At 44.0% G+C, this 27,390-nt stretch overlaps 1 protein-coding gene across 1 annotated transcript in view; it reads left to right on the forward strand.

Annotated features, from left to right (window-relative positions):
* MYO10 (myosin X) overlaps positions 1–27,390 on the forward strand; it is a 197,317-nt gene that overhangs the window by 31,588 nt on the left and 138,339 nt on the right. Inside the window, exon 2 of the mRNA XM_081919110.1 lies at positions 15,341–15,439. Within this exon, the coding sequence (XP_081775236.1) occupies positions 15,341–15,439 (99 nt within the window). The remainder of the gene's footprint in view (positions 1–15,340; positions 15,440–27,390) is intronic.

A 27,390-nucleotide genomic window follows, 5' to 3' on the forward strand; every position in this document is an offset into this window, starting at 1 on the left:
CCTCCCTGACCAGCAGGGAGGGAGGGAGAGGAGCTGCTTCCTTTGATACCTGGGAAATTTAAGGGACATTATCAATCCGGGACAGCAGCGGGAAACGGCCCTGGGATAAGGGAGTTTCCCACCAAATAAGGGACGGTTGACAGCTATGTTTTGGAGGTCCGTACTTAACCTGAAACTGTTCTTAACCTGAAGTACCACTTTAGCTAATGGGGCCTCCCATTGCTGCTGTACCTCCACCACGTGATTTCTGTTCTCATCCTGAAGTAAAGTTCTTAACCTGAGGTACTGTTTCTGGGTTAGCGGAGTCTGTGAGCTGAAGTGTCCGTAACCTGAAACGTCTGTAACCTGAGGTACCACAGTACTGGGTTTTCTGAAGGCATCAAATCCCCGTCAGTAGTGCTAGTAAATCTGCAGAGACCATGCAAAATACGCTAAGACATTCCCTTTTAACCAGGCCTTTGGTTGACCTGATTGACATCCTAGACCTATACCCTTTTGTGGGAGGGGGTGTTATTGGGTAGTTATTTTTATTCTGATTATATTATGTTGTGATCTTTTCTGTGAACCGCCCTGAGACCTCCGGGTATAGAATGGTATATAAACTCCACAAATAATGATGATGATAGACTCCTAGAGTTGGAAGGGACCACAATGGCCATCTAGTATAACCCCCCTGTGAGGCATGGGTCTTTTGCCCCACGGTTGCTCCTGCATGCAGGTTTCTTCCGTGTTTTCGTTTCTCTTTTTCCACAATCTTCTGCAATCTCCAAACTGGGAAGTTACCGATAGCAGCTTGCCTTTAAACTATGGTTTGCAGACCAAATTCAAACCATGGTTTGCAAACCAGGCTTTTGGTGGAACGGTACTAACTGTGGTTTGCCGATAGAGATCCCACGGGAAACCGTGGCTGGTGAGAAGCAGGAAGGCAAAGAAGGAACCCACCATTTCCTGACAAATGTGCAACTTGGTTGAGTTTGTGTCATCTGCAATTGCTTTGCGAGTAAAAGAAATCAGACAATTTGGCGATCGTTTTCATCATTTAATTTTTCTCTTTCAGCAGACGGGTGCAAGCTGGACTGAATATTTTTGGGGTGTTTTGTATCGGGGTTTTTTAATGCATTCCGGGTGAAGGAGGAGTGTTGTGTTTATTCTCATGTGAGATTTGGCTTTGAGCAGGATTGTGTGTTTTGTTTCTTGATGTGAAACGCACAAATGCTGAAAAGGGCTTAGCGCTAACAATGTGGAGTTAGAGGCTAAGGCAACAGCTGTAACTGACAGGCAGACCTGCAGACTGAGCCAAGAGAATAATGACAAGCTTCCAGTACTGGCCTTCTCTATTTAGTGAGACCAGTCAAAGAAGGAATCAAGTAAAAGAGCCCAGGGTGAAACGAGCAGCTAAAGGAAAATGTTCCTTACCAGTATCCTTCCAGAAAAGGCAATGGGTCTAATTTTAAATAACTTTTTTATTTTTTTAAAAGGTGAGCATTTTGTAGACTTTCAATCTGAGTGGTGGTGTTTTTCTTCTGAAAATGTTGAGATTTGATTTTTGGGAAAAGTAGCGGGTTTATTTTTACCTTGCGGGATGATGCAGGAATGGAAAATAAGGAGAACCAAGTGCAAAGAAGAAGTGGAGCCCAGAGGGATATCTCAGTCGGTAGAGCAGTGTTTCCCAACCTTGTGCCTCCAGCTGTTTTTGGACTACAATTCCCATCATCCCTTGCCACTGGTCTTGCTAGTCAGGGATGATGGGAGTTGCAGTTCAAAAACAGCTGGAGGCACAAGGTTGGGAAACACTGCGGTAGAGCATGAGACTCTTAATCTCAAGGTTGTGGGTTCGAGTCTCACATTGGGTGAAAGATTCCTGGACTGGATGACAAAGCGTGTTCTCCTTCATGGAGAGCACGTGTTGCGGTGGGGGCCACCAGGACACTCCAAAGTTGTGGGGCGGGCTAATTGATTGTTGGCCACTGATGTGATTGGGCTTCCCTTGTTATTGGGAAGAAGTTAATGTTGCCATTTGTTGATTGACAGCCAGAAATGCTAAAACTTCTTGCACGAGGCTAGGGCTTCCTCTTTTCACCTGTGCATCGGATTGCCCGTCCCCCCCCTCCCTAGAATTAGGGTTGTTCGCTTTGACCTTGCTATTCCTGTCATGGGGTTGTCTACCTTGGGGCAGGGGCCTGGTAGGAATTTTGTCCATCTGGCTGATTGGCTGGGCCAGTTGGTTTTTGCCTACTGCGTAGCAAATCGTCACAACTTGTAAGGTTGCGGTTAGGCATTGGTTTATGGTTTGGTTGGTTGAGGGGCACGGATTGGCTGTGCCTGCCCCTCTAATGCTGCTGCAAGGGATTCCGTTAGAGGAATCAGGGGCTAACTATTGCTTGTCCACCCTGTCAAGGGGGCTCGGGCCACTGCAAGAGCTCCTGGCTGCATTTGGGGTGGGCTGAGGGCAGGTTCCCTGCTCCGTCGCTACCCCCAAGTGTATTCCCCTTTTCTGACTTTCACAGGCGTGCGGAATGTCAGTCTGTCCCCCATGGTGGGGGCAGCTAGTCGCAACCAATGCCTAAGCAACCACTCACATGTTTGTATTTTAACAAAGTTGTGGCCAAAATTATGCCAAAAGCTTAAACTAAAATTTTGGTGTGATGTGTGAGTTATTTGGGGTGGCCCTGGGGACCTCGACACGCAACCAAGTGCAAAGAAGAAGTGGAGCCCAGAGGGATAGCTCAGTCGGTAGAGCATGAGGCTCTTAATCTCAGGGTTGTGGGTTTGAGTCTCACATTGGGTGAAAGATTCCTGGACTGGATGACAACCCACATGGTCCCTCTTCCACCTCTACAAATCTGTGATTCCGTTCCTGAGGAAAATTAAAATGCTCAGAAGAGAATACATGTCAAAAATGGGTCACTGAAAAATCGGCATTAAGTTTGTGCGCTTTTGTTTTGCACATTTTGGTATGCAATTGAAATCAATGCGGGGCAGAGGCAGATGTTTTATTACACCACCACAAAATTCGAGATTAAGGCTCGGAAGCACCTGCCAAACGTCTCAAAGGGAAAACTGCTGCTTCTGCTTAGAACTTTGCACTGTCTGTTGTCTTTATTTGGTCTACTCAGGAAGCTGACATTTTAAACACCAGAAGGATTTTCTAATATTGGCAAATGGTTATCAGTCCTGCACATGGGGGGGGGGGGTACTGTATATTTTACTTGCTTGCCAGTGGGTGAAGAGTTTATCTGTCCTTTTGTTTGAAAGGCTTGCGTTGCAAAAATATTTGTTGCCTATTTTTGCAAGGATAGAAGCTGTCTAAAAGTCTGCCAGTATTTTGTTATGATAATTTTTTTCGGAGCACGTATTTGTTTAAAATATGCTTCATTTTGTTCTGAAGTTGGCAAGCAACCTCCCCCCCCCCCCCGAAACATAAAGTGAAGGATGTCCGGTATTACATTCCTCAAGGAGTGTAAACATCCTTGCATCTCTCTCCAAAAGGACAAAGAAAAACAATTGTCTTCATGAACATCTTAAGGAGTATTGCAGATATTTTTTAAAAACGAGCTGGCTATTAACATTGACCAAAATAATAATAATAATCCATGTGGATAATATTTACATAACAAGTTATTAAAAATCAGTAGATTTTGCTGGAAATGGATTGGATGAAACCTTTATTGGACCAACTATGTTGACATAGAATAGGACTATCCTACTGATCCCTGAGGGACGCGGGTGGCGCTCATCTCGCTTTATTGGCTGAGGGAGCCGGCGTACAGCTTCCGAGTCATGTGGCCAGCATGACTAAGCCGCTTCTGGCGAACCAGAGCAGTGCACGGAAACGCCGTTTACCTTCCCGCTGGAACGGTACCTATTTATCTACTTGCACTTTGACGTGCTTTCGAACTGCTAGGTTGGCAGGAGCAGGGACCGAGCAACGGGAGCTCACCCCGTCACGGGGATTCAAATCACCGACCTTCTGATCGGCAAGTCCTAGGCTCTGTTGTTTAACCCACAGTGTGTCATAGTAAGATAAAAAAATCAAGATACCAAAAATAAAAGCGAGAACAGCAACAACCCTAAACAACATCGCAGCCCAGGAGTCTGCTCAACAGCCTCAGCTTTTGCAGCTGGAGTCAGTCAAGGCCCTTCCCTTCCTTGGTGGGAAAAGGTCTGCAAGGCAAGGAGCAGATCTTCCGGGACTCACAGCCAAGATGGCCTGTGGCCTTTTTAGCAGCCTCAGCTATTGCAGCTGGAATCAGTGAGGATCTCGCCTTCCCAGACCAGGTGGGAAAAGGACTGCAAGGCAGGGAGCAGGTCTTCTGGGATTCATAGATGATGCTGAGTTCCAAGCAATGAGATCTACCTTTGTCTGTTGCTATATAATTCTTGATGATGTGATGAGCACGTCATTTGAGAGCATTTTAATGTACTTCCTGAATTAATGAAGAAGAACTGGGAAAGGCTATAGCAAGGGGCTGCTACTATAACTAAGAATTTTAAAGTGGATCAGTCAACGGATGGCGACGTGGATATTTCCCAGGAGAGAGATGAGATTCTGAAAAACCTGTCACATTCCCTGCTCTGTTTATACGCTTCCTAGTGCCTGGTATGTAAAGACCACCCAGTTTTCCAAGACCAGAGGCCCAATGTAACTGTGGCGGGGGACAGAGAGCCCACAACTCCTCCATTTACTTTGCTAGTGTTTATTATCTTAACTTCATTTTGGTATTTGCATCCTGTATGAATATTGTCCTGTCTTTCTTGTCCATGCTTGCTGTATAAAATTGCATTGGCTCATCTGTAAGTGTGGAAATGTGTGGTTGGGTTTCTGTGCAATCCTTGTTTACTGTGCCCTACGGTCAGGAAACGCGTCAATTTCCTGTAAAGATAACAGCCTTATCAGCAGTATATAAATGAATTGCACTTGCGGGCAGGATAGCTTGATTTTGGCTTGGGTGATTTAAATCTGGATAGTATGCAAACATCTCATCTTAATAGCAATGTTTTTCAAATGACTTGTTGCTAGTAGTCCTGCTTTGAGTTCGTGCATATGGTTGGATAATCCTCAGTACCAAGCAGTTGTGATGATGCCGTATGAACCAGCCGTTGTCTTCTTCTGGGCGGGGTCTAAATAAATAAAGCAGCATTATCATCATCATCATCATCATCTCCAGTTCATGGTATTACCTCTGATGTGTTCAGACATGGTAATAATAATAATAATAATAATAATAATAATAATAATAATAATAATAATAATAATAAATGAGTTTCAGGTTGAGTGCTTTCGGGTCGAGATCCACGGTGACCCGGAAGTAACGGAGCGCATTGCTTCCGGGTTTCGCCGCTCGCACATGCGCTGATGGTCAAAATGATGTGACGCACATGCATGGAAGCGGCAACACGCACAGACATGCTGTCACGTCTTACGTTCTGTTCGGGATGCGAACAGAGCTCCGGAACAGATCCCGTTCGCATCCCGAGGTACCACTGTATCCCGCACCCAACAGAATATTAAAAACATAATAAAACATCAAACATAAAAACTTCTCTAAACAGGGCTGCTTTCAGATGTCTTCTAAAAGTCAGATAGTTGTTTATTTCCTTGATATCTGATGGGAGGGCGGGTGCCACTACCGAGAAGGCCCTCTGCCTGGTTCTCGCAGTGAAGGAACTACCAGAAGGCCCTCGGAGCTGGACCTCAGTGTCCGGACTGAACGATGGGGGTGGAGACACTCCTTCAGGGATACTGGGCCAAGGCCGTTTAGGGCTTTAAAGGTCAGCACCAGCACTTTGAATTGTGCTCAGAAACGTCCTGGGAGTCAGTGTAGGTCTTTCAAGACCAGTGTTATGTGGTCTCGGCGGCCTCTCCCAGTCACCAGTCTAGCTGCCGCATTCTGGATTAGTTGTAGTTTCCAGGTCACCTTCAAAGGTAGCCCCACATATCTGCCTGGTACACAACATTCACATCTCTGGTCCAGCTCTTTCTCTTTCTCTCTTACACACATTTCCTTTTAACTTCCATTAAGTGTTCAGTAATATTTTGGAATGTCTGGGGAACAGCCAGAGTTGCAGATCGTGGGGGTTGGGGGGTTGGAATACAAGTGAAAGAAGGGAAAATCTTTTAAAAAAACTTTAAAATGAAATGACCCATGTGTTTATTCGTTTAGCTGTTGAAATGAAGAGCAATGAAAAGTACATCAGAGATCTGCACTTATTAAAAGTGTATTATATTTCAGATGTTAATAATAGCACGCTGTCTCTGGGGGTGGTGTGTTGCCATTTTACTGGATTGAGTTCAAGGCTAATCAACAGCTGTTTAAGCCTCTGGAGGGAGAAAGCTGGTAACTTTTGATCTCAGGGGGAAGGACTGTAAAAATGTCAATTGATTCTTAAGGATCTTTCTGACTACACAGCACTGAAGTTCTGATTAGGGCTGCAGTCTCCGAGATTAACAAAAGCTTGAGTTGATTAGGGGACTCTCTTAATCACTGGCAGTAAACTGGTGGTTCTTTAAATTAAGGGCACATTTCTTTATGTTCTGGTGATATCTTATTTCGGATCCGTTACTGTGACAGGGAACCAAAAAGAAAGCAAGGAATCTTGTTTAATGAGAAGCGGTTTAGCACGCCAAATCGCAAGCAATGCAGTACAAATAGACAAATTATGCGTATATGGAAGGCTGTTCGCACAGGTGAGTCTCTTTGTCTTGGTCAGGGAGTAAGTGATTTTTGCAAAAGCTGAGCATCGTACACCAATATAATATACCCGTGCAAAGTCACTTTACCTATTCCCCTCCCCCTCCCCCCCCGCAACGCATCCAGGATTTCTGTGCAACGAGCTGACTATACAGTGGTACCTCGGGTTAAGTACTTAATTCGTTCCGGAGGTCCGTTCTTAACCTGAAACTGTTCTTAACCTGAAGCACCACTTTAGCTAACGGGGCCTCCTGCTGCTGCCGTGCCGCCGGAGCACGATTTCTGTTCTCATCCTGAAGCAAAGTTCTTAATCTTAAGTTATCACCTGCTTTTTAATAGATTTTAATAGATTTCCATATTATCAAAACCTGAGTATAGGTGGCTTTTGGATATACCGCACAAAGTGCAAGAACTTTCAGTTCATTAAACTGCTAATTTAAAAGGAGAGGCCATCTTTAGCCTATCTCCGGCAGCAGCGTTCAAAATTCGCCAGGCGCATTTTTCACCTGGCTATCATCTACGTGCGACCGAGTGAAGTTGACCGGGTACCAGGATGACTTCTGACATCTCCACCATCTGGAGGTGCATGCCTGAGGATTCTTGCATCTGGACTATTTCCACACATGTATACTCCACCCTATAGAATTCTATAAATTACCGTATTGGCCTGAATATAAACTGCACCTGAATATAAGATGCACCTTTAAAATTGATGGGGGGGGGAGGAAAAAAAACACCTGAATATAAGCCACACCATTCTTCGTGGCTCCTGGGGGGGGCACACTGTGTTGCCTTTCCCATTCCTCACTCTCTTCCCCTCCAGCCTTGGGGGAGAGGACGGGGGGACTATGGGGGGGGGCAGCGCAGCTTTGCCGCGCTCCTGGCGCTGTTTGCCCCGCGCTCCTGGCTACGTACCGTAAGGTCACGAATATAAGCTGCACTTTAACTTTTCACGGTCGGAATTGGGGGGGGGGGTGAGGCTTATATTCAGGCCAATACGGTATATATTATCTGCACAATCAGAATGAATTTCAGGAACCCAAAAGTCGCATAGGAAAATACGAATTTTGAGCCGTATAGCCCCCAAACGGCCATTCCATTTTGTACACTGTAACCCTGGTTTAAGGAGCCGTTTGGCATCCAATTTATATATCAGAGTTTCTAAGACTGCAGTATTCAATCCCACCTTTCTCCTGGGGTTGCCAACTTTATTGCAGCTATCCTGGCAGGAAAGGGACGCGGGTGGCGCTGTGGCTTAAACCACAGAGCCTAGGACTTGCTGATCGGAAGGTCAGCAGTTCGAATCCCCGTGACGGGGTGCGCTCCCGTTGCTCGGTCCCTGCTCCTGCCAACCTAGCAGTTCGAAAGCACATCAAAGTGCAAGTAGATAAATAGGTACCGCTCTGGCAAGAAGGTAAACGGCATTTCCGTGTGCTGCTCTGGTTCACCAGAAGCGGCTTAGTCATGCTGGCCACATGACCCGGAAGCTGTACGCCAGCTCCCTCGGCCGATAAAGCGAGATGAGCGCCGCAACCCCAAAGTCGGCCACGACTGGACCTAATGGTCAGGGGTCCCTTTACCTTTATCCTAGCAGGAAGAGTGCTTAACCCCCCCATGCCCTGTTCCTTATCTGTATCTTTCCCTATCAAAATTCCGTGCACATGCCTCCTGGTGCCGTTTGTGTTGCCATACGGTGCAGTGCAAATGGTTTAAAAATAAGACGTTTAAAACAGACTTAATAATACAGCGTCAGCACGCCAAGAGGAATTCAGTGAAAGCTGTTCTACGTTAATCCAACCCAGCTGCCATATGTCTGTGAAAATATTTGCATTATCAGGGGCAGGGAAATATTTCAGATTCTTAAAGACTAGCATCAGATTAATCAGTATTAGAAATTCACAAGCAACAGCATCGGATCAAGGCAACTAGGTGCCCAGATTATTCTAGGCAATTTAACCTATTAAATGTTTCTGTTCTTGGCATAGAATGTTCAGTTCTGATTAATCAGACTTCAAATTCTTAGTTTTGCAACTGTAAAGGGTTCCCATTGACACTTTCTAAAAGACAGAGATATATATAAAGTATATGAAATAGTCTCTAAACATCCAAATGTCATAGCACATTGACAATATGTCATTCTGCCCCTCACTTCAATATTTGAGAAATATTCAGAGTTTTAAGTCGGAGATCACAATAACAGCAAGCTATATTTTTGGTTAATTTTAAACCCTGAGCACCGGAAATAAAATGTTGTCTCGAATGTAGCACAGGGCTATATCGCCTTCATATATTTTACAGATTCACAATTGCTATTTTGTTGTACGATTGGCAGTGTGGTTAATTGTGTGCAAGGAGATTCTAACAAAGTTGGTTGCGTTTTCATTTAAAACAGAAAATGTTTGGAAAACAGCAATCTCCTCTTTTCCTCACCAGTCTGTTGCAGGAATACAAACATCAGGCTGGCCCAAAGAACCTAGAACCAATGTTGCTTGCAAAGTTCATTTAACTCTTGTTGTTGGTGATTTATGCACTTTTGCAATAAAGGCATCCTTTATATCTTGCTGTCTCTTTGTACTTCTGCAGTTTGATGAAGGCCTCCTATGAAGTGATAAGCATTTTCAGCCTTAAATAGTCCAGATAAAATGTTGCCAACCTACTTGAAATCATGGTTTGACCATGAACTTGGTTTTGTGGCAGCTCTCACGCAGCTGACAAACGCATCTTTATCTTCCAGGAACACAAACAAATTGTGAAGTACTGAAAACAGTAATTGTGGATTGCTTAAGAATAAAGCAAGGGATGGTGTGTGCGTTTTCGTTAGCTATCAGCAAGAAAAATGCTAACATCCGTTCTGCGTCAGCCCTGTGGTATGCTAGCGTTTTGGTTCTTGGCGAAATTCTCATTTGGCCCAAAGGAATTGTCATGCAGATTATCATGTTATAGGAGTTATTCTTTTTGAACACTTCTCTCAGATCATTTAGGCACTATTTAGTTTATCGTACTCCCTGGAACTCCCTGCTTATTGATATTCTTCCTCCTCTTTGGCGATCACTCGTAGCTGAGTAAGATTGTCTTCCATAACACGGTTTTAACAGTGAGTCCGTAAGTGACCCTGGAGGCCAATTCTGGATCCACACGTCCTCCCACAGTGGGGACATTGGTTTCTGGGCAGGAGTTGATCACGGTGTGGATTTGCCAAGCATGCCTTCCTCTTAGCACATTTCTCCCTTGCGTCCTGAGTTCAAGCATCTTCAGAACCCATGACACCTTTGGTAAAGGCTGTTCTCCAACTGGAGCACTCGCAGGCCAGTGTTTCCCAGTTGTCGGTGTTCATACTACATTTTTTTTAGATTTGCCCCATTAGCTAAAGTGGTACCTCAGGTTAAGAACGGTGTCAGGTTAAGAATGGACCTCTGGGATGAATTAAGTTCGTAACCAGAGGTACCACTGTATTTAAGATGGATCTCTGGCTTATTTGTGGGGCATAGGAATTTGTTCATTTCCCCCCCTCAAAATATAGTTTGGCCCCCCACAAGGTCTGAGGGACAGTGGACTGGCCCCCTGCTGAAAACGTTTGCTGACCCCTGGCTTAAAGCATACAGAAGCCTTTCAATCTCAGGCTTGCCATGGAAAGGAAGGAGTGAAACATACCTAAGAAGAAGCAGATTAAAGCACTGTAACAGAAATCTATGAGATTTCATTGATGCTAGCAGGGAGCAAAGGAAGGGAGACAGCTTCATGTGCAGGAAGAGGCTGTTCTCTTTAGTAAACTTATGAAATGTCAAAGATCCCAAAGTGCAAATAACCCACCACCACTCTGAGGGCTGGGCGATACCCAGTTTTAAACATCACAATATAGTGGTACCTCGGGTTACATACGCTTTAGGTTACAGACTCTGCTAGCCCACCTCAGGTTAAGAACTTTGCTTCAGGATGAGAACAGCACCTGAGAAATAGCACCACGGGCTAAGAACTTTGCTTCAGGATGAGAACAGAAATCGTGCTCCGGCGGCACAGAGGCAGCAGGAGGCCCCATTAGCAAAAGTGGGGCTTCAGGGATATTCATTTTTTTGATGTTGAGCTTCAGACCATATTTTGCACTCTCCTCTTTCACCCCCATTAAAAGGTTCTTTAATTCCTCCTCACTTTCTGCCATCAAGGTTGTGTCATCTGCATATCTGAGGTTGTTGATATTTCTTCCGGAAATCTTAATTTCGGTTTGGGATTCATCCAGCCCAGTTTTTCGCATGATGAATTCTGCATATAAGTTAAATAAGCAGGGAGACAATATACAGCCTTGTTGTAACCCTTTCCCAATTTCAGTTGTTCCATATCCAGTTCTTACTGTAGCTTCTTGCTGGGAATCCGTAAAAGGAGAAATGTCTCTTGGGTGAAGAGTGAAAGGACGGCAATTCAGACCGAGCCCAGTGATCACAAAAGGGTGGGAAATGGTGTTTGTGTGTTCTCCCATACACACCTCGCTGCAAGAGCCAGCTGAAACCCAGGTGCCCAGTTCCACTTCCGGCAACTTCTATGATTATTGTTCTTTTATTATTATTTTTTAAAGAGCCAGTTGGCAAAGAGAAGGGAAGCAGCTGTGTCTCCCAGGCAGCAGCTGTCTGCCGATAACCGAATCAGCCAGGCTTTGACAGGCAGCTGTAAGTGTCCGTCAGCTTTTATCTCTCCAGCTACTGCTGTTGTCCTTATTGCTCTGTCGGCAGCCAAGGCTGCTTGAACTCAGAGGGAGAGACTTGAGTGGACGGAAACAATAAGCCAGTCTCCGGGCAAGTGTGTGCCTGCACAAGTGGCCGGCTCTTTCAGGCGAAGGGAAATGTCTTGGCAACATGGGTGCTTGTCGATGGTTGTTTGGTCCACTTATCTCAGTGTGGTAGCTGAGTTCTTCCCATTTGTAATGGTCGTGATAAATATGCACGGGGACCCGTGGAAAAACTGCAGGAAGAGGAGGGAGATCTCCCTCGTTCTGTCTTCTCCTCAGTGTTAGAAATTCATACACATAAGCTAGGCACCAAATGGCTCCTTAAACCAAGATTACAGTGGCCAAATTGGAAGGACTAGTTGCCATTTTTGAGCAACTTTTGGCTCTAAAGTCTTATTTTTCAAAGGATGGACTGACTGATCGATTCTCAGTTAAACATCTGGCTAGTTCAAATGACACTGCCCTAATCTTTTGTGTGTGTGTGTGTGTGGATTAAATTTCCTGTTTTACAATTTTGAATACTCATTTAAACATCCTTAAAATATCGGATGACTTCCCTTCTCTTTTCATAGATCATTTTGCATACCATAAATCCCTACATACAGTGGTACCTCGGGTTACATACGCTTCAGGTTACATATGCTTCAGGTTACAGACTCCGCTAACACAAAAATAGTGCTTCAGGTTAAGAACTTTGCTTCAGGATGAGAACAGAAATTGTGCTCCGGCGGCGCGGCAGCAGCAGGAGGCCCCATTATCTAAAGTGGTGCTTCAGGTTAAAAACAGTTTCAGGTTAAGTACAGACCTCTGGAACGAATTAAGTACTTAACCTGAGGTACCACTGCATTAACGGGCCTCCAGAACGAGTTAAGTACTTAACTTGAGGTACCACTGTATTTTACATAAACTGAACCATTCAGAATTCCATTATTACATCAATCAAAACTTATTTACACTGTTGAATTTTTCTTAATGCTGCCAACGTTTTCAAGTGTACACAATTCCCCCCCCAATATATTCAATAAACATTTCCCAGTCTTCTCTAAACCTATGTTCTTCTTGTTTTCTTATTCTGTATGTTAGGTCTGCAAGCTACACATATTCCATCAGCTTAAGTTGCCATTATTTTTCTAGTTGAGACCTTGCTCGTTTTCCATTTTTGGGCTAACAAGACATGGGCTAACAAGACACAAATAACCTTCTCTGCCTTTTTCTTGTGTCTTGTCTTGGGATCTATAAAATCATTTATAAACCTGGCAGGCTCCGAGGATTTCAGAAGCCTACTGGTTTTGAGAAATTGCATAGAACAGTGGTTTTCAGCCAGTGTGCCGTGGCACCTTGGGGTGCCTTGAATGATGGTCAGGGCTGCTGCAGTCAACACTGGTCTCTGTCCCTCTTTCCTTCCCCCATTCCTCTGATGCCCTCTTGCATCTCTGCCTCCCAAAGACTTGCATGGCTGTTTGTTGCAGCAGCCCTGACTACAAACTCTGCAGGCGAATGTATCCTCTGGGGCTGGCCAGTGGGTGCTGGTTGCCAGGAGTCGAGGCGGCTTAGAGACTGGGGTGGCTGCCCGGAGGCCAGTCTCCGTTGGGCAACTAAGGCTGAGTGAATCTTCTTCCCAGGCCCCTGTGGGGCAGTGATTGGAGGCATCTCTCTTTGGGGCAGGGGCTGCTGCAGCTGCTGGAAGGATTCCCAAGGAGAAGGGGAAAGAGACTGAGGTACCACTCCACAAGGGAGAGTGTTTAAAAAAGAGACTTCCAGCTCTGCAGGCAAGGGGTGACATAACTGGGCTCCTGAGCCCCACAGGGGTGCCGCAGAAAGAAGGTAGCTGGTCAAGGGAACCGTGGACCCAAAAGGGTTAAAAACCTTTGGCACAGAATCATAGAGTTGGAAGGGTCCACGAAGGTCATCCAGCAATGCAGGAATCTTTTGGCCCACGTGGGAATCGAACCCGTGACTGATATGAAGACTGTCTTGCCAGAGTGGTGCATGCTCTAGTTATCTCCCGCTTGGACTGCTGGCAATATGCTCTATGTGGGGCTACCTTTGAAGGTGACTCGGAAACTGCAATTAATCCAGAATGCGGCAGCTATACTGATGACTGGGAGTGGCCGCCGAGAGCATATAGCACCGGTCCTGAAAGATCTTCATTGGCTCCCACTACGTTTCCGAGCACAATTTAAAGTGTTGGTGCTGACCTTTAAAGCCCTAAATGGCCTCGGTCCTGTACAGTGGTACCTCGGGTTACATATGCTTCAGGTTACAGACTCCACTAACCCAGAAATAGTACCTCGGGTTAAAAACTTTGCTTCAGGATGAGAACAGAAATATTTCTCCGGCGGCGCGGCGGCAGCAGGAGGCCCCATTAGCTAAAGTGGAGCTTCAGGTTAAGAACAATTTCAGGTTAAGAACGGACCTCCAGAACGAATTAAGTACTTAACCCGAGGTACCACTGTATACCTGAAGGAGCATCTCCACCCCCATTGTTCAGCCCGGACACTGAGGTCCAGCTGCGAGGGCCTTCTCGGTAGTGGCACCTGCCCTGAGGAACACCCTCCCATCAGATGTCAAGGCAATAAGCAACTATTTTACATTTAAAAGACAACTGAAGGTGGCCCTGTTTGGGGAAGTTTTTAATGTCTGATGCTGTATTGTTTTTAATATTTGGTTGGAAGCCGCCCAGAGTGGCTGGGGAGAGCCAGCCAGATGGGTGGGGTATAAATAATAAATTATTATTATTATTAGAGTCTCGTGCTCTGCTGACTGAGCTATCCCAGCTGCATTCAAGATATTATACATCAGCTCCGTAAGGAAACGTGGAAGGTACTCGTGGCTGTTTGAAGTTAGCGAACTGCAAACTTTCCAGCAGGCTTGTTGATTCTGCTCTCCGAGCAGAGAGACAATAACAAAGTATATAACCCAACATTGTCCCCATTGTATGCAGGCCACAACAGGCACAAAGTGTGCACTAAGCCGAAGGGCACTCATATCTTTAAATGTATACTAAAAGAGAAATGACGTCCGCCTTTCAATTACTGTTTCTATTACTGTTAAGATAAGAAACGTTTAAAAGAACTGGTTATAAATTGCTGCTTGAGTTTCTGACGTGTCGCTACCAGTTGGATGAAGAAAAAGGGAGAAAGGAAGGCAACTTTAATGGTGCAATCCCTGAGCACGTTTTCAAGATTTCTGCTGCAAACCCGAGAATTGAAAACTTGTTCTCATCCTTAAAAGCTTTTTCACATATATATATCAGTTTTCGGATTCTGCAAAGTTCAGTGCATGCACCGTCATGTAGCGTGCTAAAAACATTCTCCCTATGGCCAGCCCTGTACTTATGCAGTATATATTTATATAATTTCAATCCAAGTCCTTTGAGTAAGAAGAGATGATCTGAAACTACCTCCCTTGGCGTACAAATGAAAGCTTGTCTTGCTGGTCTCCCACCCCACCTGCTCAAACTTCTCCCTTTACATTTTCTTAGGTGGGGCGGGGTGAGGAGGACGCTGGAATGTTTGTTCTCAAGCCATGAAAAAATTAAAGCTTTCTTTCTTAATGCACCTCAGCGAAGCAGGAGACTTGTTTTTGTGAAGGCGTGCCAGATTTTAAGAGTTTGGAGAGAGCCCATGCGTTGTGCCATAAATTTGAACGTCACTTGCAATTTTGCATATGTGACGCGGTGAATTGGATTCAGCTGTTCTTACGGCTGCCGATACCGTTTTTTCAGATCCTTTTCGGATTGTAACTTGAGTGAAAACAGCCATCTGTTCACTGGGGGGTGATCTCCACCTTTCTCGCGAGTCGCACGACTAGATCTGACTCTGCCCGCGTGGGCTGCTTGCGGGAAATAGAAAAAGAAAAGTCATGGTGTTTGCTTTACATTTGGGTGTACAAACTGCTAATTCCTGTGTTTTTGTGTTTCTCGTTCTAGGGAGCACGGGTTTGGTTGCGAGAAAATGGCCAGCATTATCCAAGTACTGTAATTTCCTGTGCAGAGGGAATTGTTGTGTTCAGGACGGATTATGGCCAGGTAAATATATCTATTCTAAAGACTTTTTATTTATTTTTAAAGATATATAAAGTAAAACTCAGTGTGCTAGCAACTCTCCCCCTCTAAATGCTGAAGTGTTCTAATACATAGTTTATTCCACACTTTTCAACCAATCTTTTGTCTCTAGACTTGGTGCATTTTTCCTCCCCCCTCCCCATTTATTTTACCACCACCTGTAATGATTTAGCTCCCCAGCATGACAAAGGTGTGTTTTGCTGTAAAGGTATTCAGCCAGGAGGTCAATTTGGGGCAAGAATCCCCATACTTGTGTGCTGTGGAGAATAATAAACTCCGCTAGGGCACTGCGAGAAAGGAAGACTTCTGTGAGCCCCGGAGAATTGCAGAGGAGCCTACCTGCTATGTCTCTGCATGAGTTACTGCTCTGCTTTTTGCTTCCGTCCTCTCAACCTTCATGGGGTGTGTGCAATACTTCTTCTGACCTTCATTTAAGGAAGGCTGCTACATCCGCCCATCCATCTCTGTTTGGAGCACTGCTTTGGGATAATCTTCTGCTGGGCTGAATCCCCGGGGCAGGCACCTCAGAAAGCGTATGTTTGTGAATGTTTAGGGTAGCAAGACAGGATATATTGTTTATTAATATCCTTCCTAGCTTGCACTAGCAAGTTCCTTTATGTAGCAGAGTTACATTCCCCTTTTTACATGCACAGCAGATAGCTGGTTGCAGGCTCGTGTGAGCCTCTCACTATTACACAATTTAATCTGTCTCAGATTGAATCATACGTTCCTGGTAAGTTCCCTTGAATCCATCTTAAAAGAATAAAGACGCCACAATCTTATTCAAAGTCAATAAAATAAGTTTACTCACATCAGTTCACAGTTGGATTCCTGAAGGCAGACTTAGTTACAAATGTGTACATGTGGGTCTAACCCATATGGAGGAACAATTTCAGTGCTTCTGTTAGCTGAGAGCTAGCAGTGCCGTCCTAGCTAAAAGCTGGTCAAACAAAGAAGGAAGTCAAAAAGAAGGAAGGGTGCTGCGTGACTCGTCCTTTTGTTACCTGGACAGGTAAGGTCACGCCCACCTTCTATCACATGCAAAAGGAAGGATGCTTCAGCCAGGAGGAACAGGACATTTTGACTGGCTGGACCAAACATTCCCTCGCATGTCTTTAGCATTACAAGGGATGTTGTACTTGACTGCTTCTCATGGATCACATCCTGCAATACGGTTCCTACACATACGCCTCTGAAAGTGCATCTCTTTGGGGGTGAAAGACAAATCTACTTCTAACTGATTCTGAAAAAGTTGTACTTAAACTGTGGGAACCCAGCTGTGGCTCAATAACCCACTTCTGTAATAATCTGTAAGGCCATAATGCATACCCATTGGGCTGTTTGCTGGAAGGGTTACAGTTTGCACAGTCTTGCTTTACAGAACTCACCGACTCCAATTTCTTTGCACTATCCCTCCATTGCTCACTTCCTTGAAAATATATATATGCAGTCATACCTCGGGTTACAGCTGCTTCAGTTTGCGTTTTTTCGGGTTGTGGACCGCCAAAACCCTGAAGTACCGGAACGGGTTACTTCCGGGTTTCGGCGGTCGCGCATGCACAGAAGCACTAGATCGCGCTATGCGCAGAAGAACAAGAAAAAGAAGAGTTTGGATGTGATATCCCACTTTATCACTACCCTGAGGAGTCTCAAAGCGGCTAACATTCTCTTTTCCCTTCCTCCCCCACAACAAACACTCTGTGAGGTGAATGAGACTTCAGAGAAGTGTGACTAGCCCTAGGTCACCCAGCAGCTGCATGTGGAGGAGCGGAGATGCAAACCCAGTTCACCAGATTACGAGTCCACTGCTCTTAACCACTACACCACACTGGCTCTTGTGGTGAGAAGCGCCGAATCGCAACCCGTACGTGCACAGACGCGGGTTGCGAACGCGCATCCTGCACGGATCATGTTCGCAACCCGAGCGTCCACTGTATATTAATGGAAAGTTACTTTAAAAGGATCTATAAAGCATGCAAAATACCTTATCCTTTTGCAAACGATTCAAGGTTTTTTGTTTAGCAACAGAATTCAGACGGGGAGAAGCATGGGACACACACAAAGAGGAATGTACACAACCCTGTCACATTAATTTCATCCTGTACCTTTAACAAAGAAATGGATGCTAAACCTATTCCGTGTTGCAGAGTTCATTTCTAGACAGAGTAAATTCAGGCTTGCTTCTCAGGTTGCTTCTGAAAGGCGCCCGGGGCGCCCTGAGGAACGTTCGCTCTTGTCGGGAGATTTATTTTATTTATTTGAGGTACTTGCCATTGCGATCTGCCCTTTGCTCAAGCTTCCCAGAGTGGCACACAGTAAACCTTAAATTTGTGTTCAGCAGTAAAAATGCGAAACAAAATAAATCAAACAATACCACAAAATCCGATAGCAGTTGCTGTTAAAAAAGGCAGTGGAAAGCAGAATGAAATATCGCCATGCACTTCATCCCTCCCCAGAGATGCAGGATTTGTTACTCCCGAGCTGTGATGACTTAACTTTGGAAAATAATATGTGTATTTCTGGTCCTTTTGTTGTTATTCATATGTCACCCGTTGGTGCATTTATAAAAAGTAGTTTTTGCAAAAATAGGCATATGGGGCTTTGCCCACAAGGAGGTTAAGTGTGTTTGTGTGTAAATAATTTTCTGTTTTACAATTTAAAATACTCATTTAAACATCCTTAAAATATCAATGACTTCCCTTCTTCTCCTTTCATGGTTTCATTTTGCATATCATAAATCCCTGCATATTTTCCATAAACTAAACCAGTCAGTATTCCATTATTACATCCATCAAAACTCATTTACACTGTTGAATTTATCTTAATACTGCCAACGTTTTCAAGTGCACACAATCCCCCCTCCAATATACAATAAACATTTTCCAATCTTCCCTAAACGTATGTTCTTCTTGTTCTCTTATTCTGTATGTTAAGTCTGCGAGTTGTGCATATTCTGTCAACTTAAGTTGCCATTCCTCTTTGGTTAAATGTTGATAGTGGCACATAGAAGCCAACAGAGGGAAGGGGAAGTGAGACAGATAGCTCAGTTGGTAAAGCATGAGATTCTTAATCTCAGTGGAGCCCACGTTGGGCAGCAGATTCCTGCAGTGCAGGGGGTTGGACCTACGGGACCGCCTCTCCTGGTATACCCCATGGAGGACCTTAAGGTCCACAAATGACAACACCTTGGAGGTCCCAAGTCGGAAGGTGGTTTGATTGGTCTCAACTAGGGCCAGGGCCTTTTCAGTACTGGCCCCGACTTGGTGGAATGCTCTGTCACAAGAGACTAGGGCCCTGCAGGACTTGACATCTTTCCGCAGGGCCTGCAAGACAGAGCTGTTCCGTCTGGCCTTTGGTTTGGACTCAGTCTGACCCTCATGTTTCCCTCCCCTTATGGTTTTGATCTATGGGCTACTATTAAAATGAGGCTGCATTTTAAATTATATTTTAACCTGTGTTTTAAATTGGTTTATTTATTTTATTTTTTATTGGAATTTTACTGGTGTTAGCTGCCCTGAGCCCGGTTCTGGCTGGGGAGGGCGGGGATAAAAATAAATTATATTATTATTATTATTATTATTATTATTATTATTATTAAATGACCCTTGGGGGGTCCCTTCCAACTCTACAGTTCTAGGATTCTAGGAACGAAGGAAGGGAGAAATACCAGTAACAGAATGGAAGTCTAGGTGAGGCAAAGGTAGTCAGGAATGAACATGAGCAGTTACACATACTTAAGTTTTATTGTTACTGCTTTCCGAGCTTTTCCGACAGTCTGAGATAAATGCCTGTACAATTCTGACATGGTACAATGATGTATCTTTTTCTATATAGTAATTTTTATTTGGTTTTACAAATATAAAATTATAACAATACAGTCATACACTTCCACATTTACAGATTCTTCTGAATCTCTAGACTTCTCCCCTCCCCTCCATGGGTCCTATTTTTAAACTTTTTCTACTGCATCTTTCCAATAAGCTATGTTTTATATAACTCCATTGTCTCCATACTGCTTGCTACATTACAAGTGTTATTGTAACCCTGCTAATGTTTTCATCTGCTTACAGCAAGGTAAATTATAAATTTTCCCCATTCTTTGTTAAAGTTCTGGTCTTCTTGGTTCCTGAGCTTTGTGGTCAACTTTGTCATTTCGGCATATTCCAACAGTTTGATTTGCCATTCTTCTCTGGTAGGGACTTAATCTTCTTTCCATCTCTGGGCTAATAGCATCTGGGCAGCTGTCAATGCATATATAAAAAGTCTTTTCTGCTCCCTTAGAATATCTGCACCTACAATTCCCAATAAAAAAGCCCCTGGTGGTGGGGGTGGTTGTTTTTTTTTTTTTTACAAAAGTTAATTTAAACACTTTTTTCATCTCATTATATATCATATCCCAGAATGCTTTTATTACCCGTGGCACCTATCGTTAACCCTGGCGACTTTTGTGCCCGATAACAAATGTTGGAAATGTAAAGAAAATGAAGGTACATTCTTTCACCTTTGGTGGACGTGCCCAAAGATTAAGGCTTTCTGGGAGATGATCTATAATGAAATGAAAAAGGTATTTAAATATACCTTTCTGAAGAAACCAGAGGCCTTTCTCCTGGGCATAGTTGGCCAATTGGTGCCAAAGAAGGATAGAACTTTCTTTATGTATGCAACAACAGCAGCAAGAATACTTATTGCAAAGTATTGGAAGACACAAGATCTACCCAACCTGGAAGAATGGCAGATGAAGGTGATGGAATTGGCGGAAATGACTGGCAGAATCCGAGACCTGGGAAAAGAGTTGGTGGAAGAAGACTGGAAGAAATTTAAAGACTATTTGCAGAAACACTGTAAAATTAATGAATGCTAAAATGATGTTGGATTGAAAATAAGTGGCATTAGCAACAAAGTTAATAAGAATATGCAAAATTGAATTGATAATGGATGAAAATATAGTTATAATATGTTAAGATATAGAGTTAAGATGAATGAAAAGAGGGTAAGGATTTGCTGATTTGATTATGTAAATGGGAACACAAAAAGGGGAGGTGTGAGGAAGTCAAGGAAACAAGTCAATAGGTTTAAAGTTATAAAAAATGGATTTGTTTTTAATTCTTTTTTATCTATCTGTTTTTTGTATTATGCATTTTTTAATTTTTTACGTATTTTTGTATGTTTTCTTCTTTTATCTTTTTCTTTTCATGTTTTTTTCTTTTTATATCTGGTAAATTTATGCCTTTGTAAAATCTCAATAAATATTTTAAAAAAAAACAAAAACCCTGGCGACTTTTTAAGGAGCACCCTATTCCAAAACTGTGACTTGGGGGTGGCAGGCCTCCTGAATCTGAGTTCTTGTGTACGGGGTCTGTTGGTGGCAGGCTCATGTGATGTGCTCTAGAAAGTTTGGAGCTCCAGCTGCATGAGTAATTGGCACTAGCTAGACATATTATATTTTGTGTACTCTCTGTTGGCTTCAAGCCTGATCACCGAGAAAAGTTTAAAGGTGTTTATGATAAAATGACTGCATTGAGAAGCCCATTAATGTGCCCTGGGAACGGGAGACTGGCGAGTTGCAGTTATTCTCACCATGTAGGAGAATTTGAGCGTTGGCAGAGATGCTGTTTGTTTTTACCTGCATGCAGGGGGAAGAGGTTAAAGGCAGAATTCATCGTTATTTGGGCAAGAATTGCAAGATAGTTATGATACCGGCTAGGCCAGCCATGCCCCACTGTTGTACACATAACCCTTTTAAATGCCATCTATGTGGCGCTGTGGGTTAAACTACAGAGCCTAGGACTTGCCGATCAGAAGGTCAGCAGTTCGAATCCCCGCGACGGAGTAAGATCCCGTTGCTCTGTCCCAGCTCCTGCCAACCTAGCAGTTCAAAAGCACGTCAAAGTTCAAGTAGATAAATAGGTACCACTCCGGCGGGAAGGTAAACGGCGTTTCCGTGCGCTGCTCTGGTTGGCCAGAAGCGGCTTAGTGATGCTGGCCACATGACCCGGAAGCTGTACGCCGGCTCCCTCAGCCAATAAAGCAAGATGAGCACCGCAACCCCAGAGTCGGCCATGACTTGACCTAATGGTCAGGGGTCCCTTTACCTTTATTCCGTTTTTAGAAATAAACCAATACCAAAGTTGAAAAAGTCAAGGCGAGAGCCAAACCAGTATCACACAGCAAATGGACTGATCTTACAGAGGTGTCCCTACTTTCAGAAAGTTAAACTCATGGGTCAACAGGCAGCCAGTGGGACGCCAACAGATAGACAAATGGGGTTATGACACGTTATATAATAATAATAATAATAATAATAATAATAATAATAATAATAATACGATAACAATTTATTATTTATACCCATCTGGCTGGATTTTCTACATTAAGGCATCGGTTGTTATCTCAGTCAGTAGAACACAAGACTCTTAATCTCAAGGTCGTGGGCATGAGCCTGAATTGCAAGGGCTTGGATTAGATAACTCTACAATTCTATGCTTCTTCTATGCTCATCAAGGACGCGGGTGGCGCTGTGGGTTAAACCACAGAGCCTAGGACTTGCCGATCAGAAGGTCGGCAGTTCGAATCCCCGTGACGGGGTGAGCTCCTGTTGCTCCTGCCAACCTAGCAGTTCGAAAGCCCGTCAATGTGCAAGTAGCTAAATAGGTACTGCTCCGGCGGGAAGGTAAACGGCGTTTCCGTGCGCTGCTCTGGTTCTCCAGAAGCGGCTTAGTCATGCTGGCCACATGACCCGGAAGCTGTACGCCGGCTCCCTCGGCCAATAAAGCGAGATGAGCGCCGCAACCCCAGAGTCGTCCGTGATTGGACCTTATGCTCATCAAACACAGAGGATGAAAACGAAGAACTATTTCAAAAGGTTTCCTGAACATAAGCCTCAGCAGCTTGGTGCTGTTTAAGAAAGGTTTTGATTTTTAGGTTTTTCATTTTATTTTGACATTTAATCTTCAGGAGGTAGCATCTCCGAGATCTGCCTTGTTCCTTCATTCCCAACAATAATACACTTTGGCTTCTCTCCCTCTCTCCCTCTCTTACGTTGGTCTTCTAAATTTTATTGCAGCACACTTTAGCTTTCCCTGGCTTTTTTGTTTTGTTTTGCAAATTCAGCTTTTCTACAGTTGCAAGCTCCTGAGTCTGTTTCAGCTGTTTGTTCTTGGCAAGGGGATATTGTGAAGTGGGATGTTGAAAGCTTCAGCTGAGCTGATAACAGGACAGATGTTCTCTTTGCTGAGAACAGAACCGTATCAGGGTCTTGATATTAACTTATCTGCCTTTCAGCAACGTAGCTGAATACATAACAGCTTTCAGTCCTGTCGCCAAGGTTAGTTTCCTACAAACAACTGCCTTTTGCTGGAGGCTTGATGAAATGGACCTGGTGGGTTAGCCTCCAATTCTAATCTTAATATTGTCAATTTGTACGGTAAATGTGTGAAAATGAACCAGGAGTGGAAGGCTCAGTTAGGCAGACCAGGGTTCAGGCGGTTGGGTGAATCATGCCAGTCCTGCCTTCGATTTCATTACTAGGGAGGTTTGCAACAGGAAGACTACTTGCTAAACACAAAAGTTTAATCAAACTAAGTACTGTACTGTTTTGGAAATGGGGTTCTCAGAATTTGCAAGGCAGTTGTTGGCATGAGAATAAAATCGAGATTAGCATGGCATTTTGGAAGTGTTGATTCTGCAACTGGATTATCTAGCAAAAAAAAAAGCAGCCAAATTTATTTTGTGAAAGTACGGGTTGAACTGACAATAACATGGGGCATCACAATTGCCTTGATGGATGTGTATTTTGTTTCGTTATAATTCTACACTTGTAAAATCAAATCAAATAAAATAAAAAATTATTGTTACTATTATTTATAAAAGGACTTCCAATTCCTCCTTCTCTCTACAAAGGAAGTTGCTGTAGTCAGTTTTGTTGGGAGCCTATTTAGTGAATCAATTTTCCTGCATGAAAAAAATAATGTTTATGGCTTTACAGTTTTAAAAAAAAATGGCAGCCACACGCTCGGAGGGCCATTACGGATATATATACCTTAGGAAATTACTGGTCTATATCTCGGTTACTGATATATACCTCACGGTATTTGTTTAAGTAAAGAAACAGAAACTTTAAAATTCTTATTTGCAGACCTGTTTGTTGTATTATGAAACCAGGAGAGTGTGGCTATCATTTTTAACTGACAGAATGAAGTTTTGGCCCATAATACTGTACAAGAAAAAACACCCCCGAATCCTCACTCTGGGGAATATGGCAGTGGCAGGCTATGCAGGATGAGCAGCCAGAATTATACTGGATTTTGTAATAAATGTGGTTTGCTTCAAAAATGAAGTCCTTTGAGAAATTTTAGTCTCCGGTCTTAAATCATTCTTCTGATAGTGGATATTATAGTTCTGTTTTGTGAAGCAGCGCTTCCATGGAAACCTGGAAAGTCCTTCAATAAGTCTTACTGGGTTCAGTGGGGTTTAGTGTGCATAGGGATGTGGGTGGCGCTGTGGTCTAAACCACTGAGCCTCTTGGGTTTGCTGATCAGAAGGTTGTGGTTCGAATCTCCGCAACCGAGTGATCTCCTGTTGCTCTGTCCCAGCTCCTGCCAACCTAGCAGTTCAAAAGCACACCAGTGCAAGTAGATAAATAGGTACCACTGCGGCGGGAAGGTAAATGGCATTTCTGTGCGCTCTGGTTTCCGTCACAGTGTCCCATTGCGCCAGAAGCGGTTTAGTCCTGCTGGCCACATAACACGGAAAGTTGTCTGCGGACAAACGCCGGCTGCCTCGGCTTGAAAGCGAGATGAGCGCCGCAACCCCAAAGTCGCCTTTGACTGGACTTAACCGTCCGGGGGTCCTTTACCCTTTTACCTTTTTTCATGTTCATAGGACAGTAGCCTGAGGTAGCCTTAAATACAACCTATTTGTGCTTCTAGAGAAGGCTCTCTCATTTTTGAGTCCCCAGATGTTCTTCAACTGCAATTCCCATCTTCCCTGACCACAGACCATGCTGGCTAAGGATGAGGGTAGTTGTAGTCCATCAACCCAAGGCTGAGAATGGCTGACCTAGAGGTTTCAGCCTTGTCTGGAAATGGAACATAGAACCTTCTAAGAACATTCAAAGCAGATGTTCTATCCTGCCTTTCCCCAGAGAATACAATAGTTCTGTTCCTGGCACCCAGAGTTTGTTTGTATGCACGATGTCAAAGATAGCTTGCCTTCCTTTTCCTTTTTTTAGGTGTTTTGTTTTCAACAGCTACATAATGAAATGGGATTTTTGAAATGGGTTTTCTCTTTCCGTCTCTCTGAAGGGGGTGGGGAATATACACCCTTCTCTCTGAATATAACAAGATCTGACTCAAAAGAAAATAACTCCGGTATGGAATAACTCGCCACAGTTTGGTTGGGGGTCTAGTTGATGACCACAACCTGATTAGCATCTGTAACATCAAACTGCAAGAATGCTTAAAATTATGCCTTCTAATGGACAGAAAGCGGTGGTGGGGCCGGACCCTTTCGAAGCCAGACCGTCTAAATGGAAGCAGCTGAGAGAGACATAATATCTCAGAAATGTACTCTTGTGTGTGAGTGAGAATGAGAGTTTTTGCATGCACATTTCCCGCCCGCCCCCCAAACCACAGATGGTAAGTATCACTAGGAAAGAGCTTGTCATTCAAAAACCCTCCCCTGAATTCACGTAACAAAGAAGTCATTCATAGCTGTGCATTGCAAAGTGGGGACATAGTCCCGGGATCTTCCGCCTTAGAGGCACCTGTAGATTCTCCCTTTCTCCACCTCAGCTTTCTTTCTCCTTGGGAATTGAACTTTAAATGTTTCCGCTCAGCCAGAGTGACATCGTATTAGCTTGAAATCGTTGCATATTTATATATCAGTTGGGGATTTGTGGGAGGGGGTGAGGGAGGGGGAAATAAAGTTAATTGTTCGGGAGAGCCTGGCCTCTTTTTTTATTGTGAATTCGCTTTCGTCGGGAATGGTGCTCACAAGCAGATGGTGGCAACAGGCACCCATGAGGCCAAGTCTTGTGTGAATTGCAAACCTTGAGGGAGACCCTTCGAGGCATGAGCATTTGGAGATATTTTGTTAAAAGTCATAGAGTTGTCTTCTTAAGATACTACTTTTTTTTGCTTTTTATTTTATTTTATTTTATATTTTGACAAATTAATAATCATAAATTGAATAAAAATAGGCACCCCACCCACTTGACCATTCCATTGTAACTATCCAACCTCCCAAAATCTTGCGATGGTTTGACCCCTTTCCATTTTAACAGTACAGTGGTACCTCAGGTTAAGTACTTCATTCATTCCGGAAGTCCATACTTAACCTGAAACTGTTCTTAACCTGAAGCACCACGTTAGCAAATGGGGCCTCCTGCTGCTGCTGCCGCGCCGCCGGAGCCCAATTTCTGTTCCCATCCTGAAGCAAAGTTCGTAACCTGAAGCACTATTTCTGGGTTAGCTGAGTCTGTAACCTGAAGTGTATGTAACCTGAAGCGTATGTAACCTGAGGTACCACTGTACAAATTCTACAAACACCCTCCATATTTCCTCAAAATCATTTCTCCTTCATATTCTTACCTTAACGGCACATGTTAATTTATCATTAATAGCTATATCCCATACCTATTTATACCATTTTTCTACTTTATCTTCTGCTTGCCCCTTCCACTTCCTGGCTATCATAATTTGTGCATCTGTCCATACATTTTTGAGCAAGTCCTTCCTAGCCCGCGAACCTTCGACCCCATCGTAAATTGATAATAGTGCTACCTCTGGACTTTTGGTCAGCTTTAACCCAGTGATTTCTGTTATCTCCTAAAACACCCTTTGCCCCCCAAAATTGTGCACATTACAAAAGTAGATACTGCTTTTGAGGTTCACTTCTCGTTTTACTTATCTGGGCAGATCCGGTAGCCATGGAGCAGGGGGACTAGTCTGTGGTCTTTCAGAAGTTGCTGGGCTGTAGCTTCCATCGTTCCTGATGGTTGGCCGTGTTGCCTGGGGCTGAGGAGAACTGGGAGTCCAACCACTGTTTTCCCTGTCCCAATGAAAGGCTATACAGCCCTCAAATTGTCTACCTAGACATACAAGAGAGAGCTGTGGAGGGAATAGCAGCTATTTGGGAAAGGGCCTAAAGTGGTTGGGAATTTGACACTATCTGCTCAGAATGCAACTTGCTTTGCCAGAGCACCAAACAGTGCTGTTAAATCAAGGTATTGCAGTTGTTCCTGCTTTGGTTTCCCTCGTAACTGTGATGCTAATGTTTCTACCTCGTCTCATACCTAGCAAACACCTTTACTACTAAATTTCTCTTTTTTGAAGAGGTGGATTTCAGAGAGCTAAACCACTGAGCCTCATGGGCTTGCTGATAAGAAGGTTGGCGGTTCGAATCCCCGCAACGGAATGAGCTCCCATTGCTTTGTCCCAGTTCCTGCCAACCTAGCAGTTCAAAAGCATGCCAGTGCAAGCAGATAAATAGATACCACTGTGGCGGGAAGGTAAACGGCATTTCCGTGCACTCTGGCACGTGTCGTGGTGTCCTGTTGCACCAGAAGCGGTTTTGTCATGCTGGCCACATCATCATTTTAATATAATACTTTATTATTTATACGCCACCCACCTGGCCTGGCCCACCCCCAGCCACTCTGGGTGGCTTCCAACAGGATACTAAAAACACAATAAAACACCCAACATTAGAAACTTCCCTAAACAGGGCTGCTTTTAAATGTCCTGGAAAGCTGTCTCTGGACAAGTGCCGGTTCCCTTGGCCTGAAGCGAGATGAGAGCTACAACCCCATAGTCGCCTTTGACTGGACTTAACCGTCCAGGGGTCTTTTACCTTTACCAGCTACCCAATATCAACAGTTATATAGATAAAAGCCTGTGTTCAAATTTCCACTCAAA

The sequence above is a fragment of the Podarcis melisellensis genome, assembly GCF_964234715.1.
Source record: "Podarcis melisellensis genome assembly, chromosome: 7".
NCBI lineage: Eukaryota > Metazoa > Chordata > Lepidosauria > Squamata > Lacertidae > Podarcis > Podarcis melisellensis.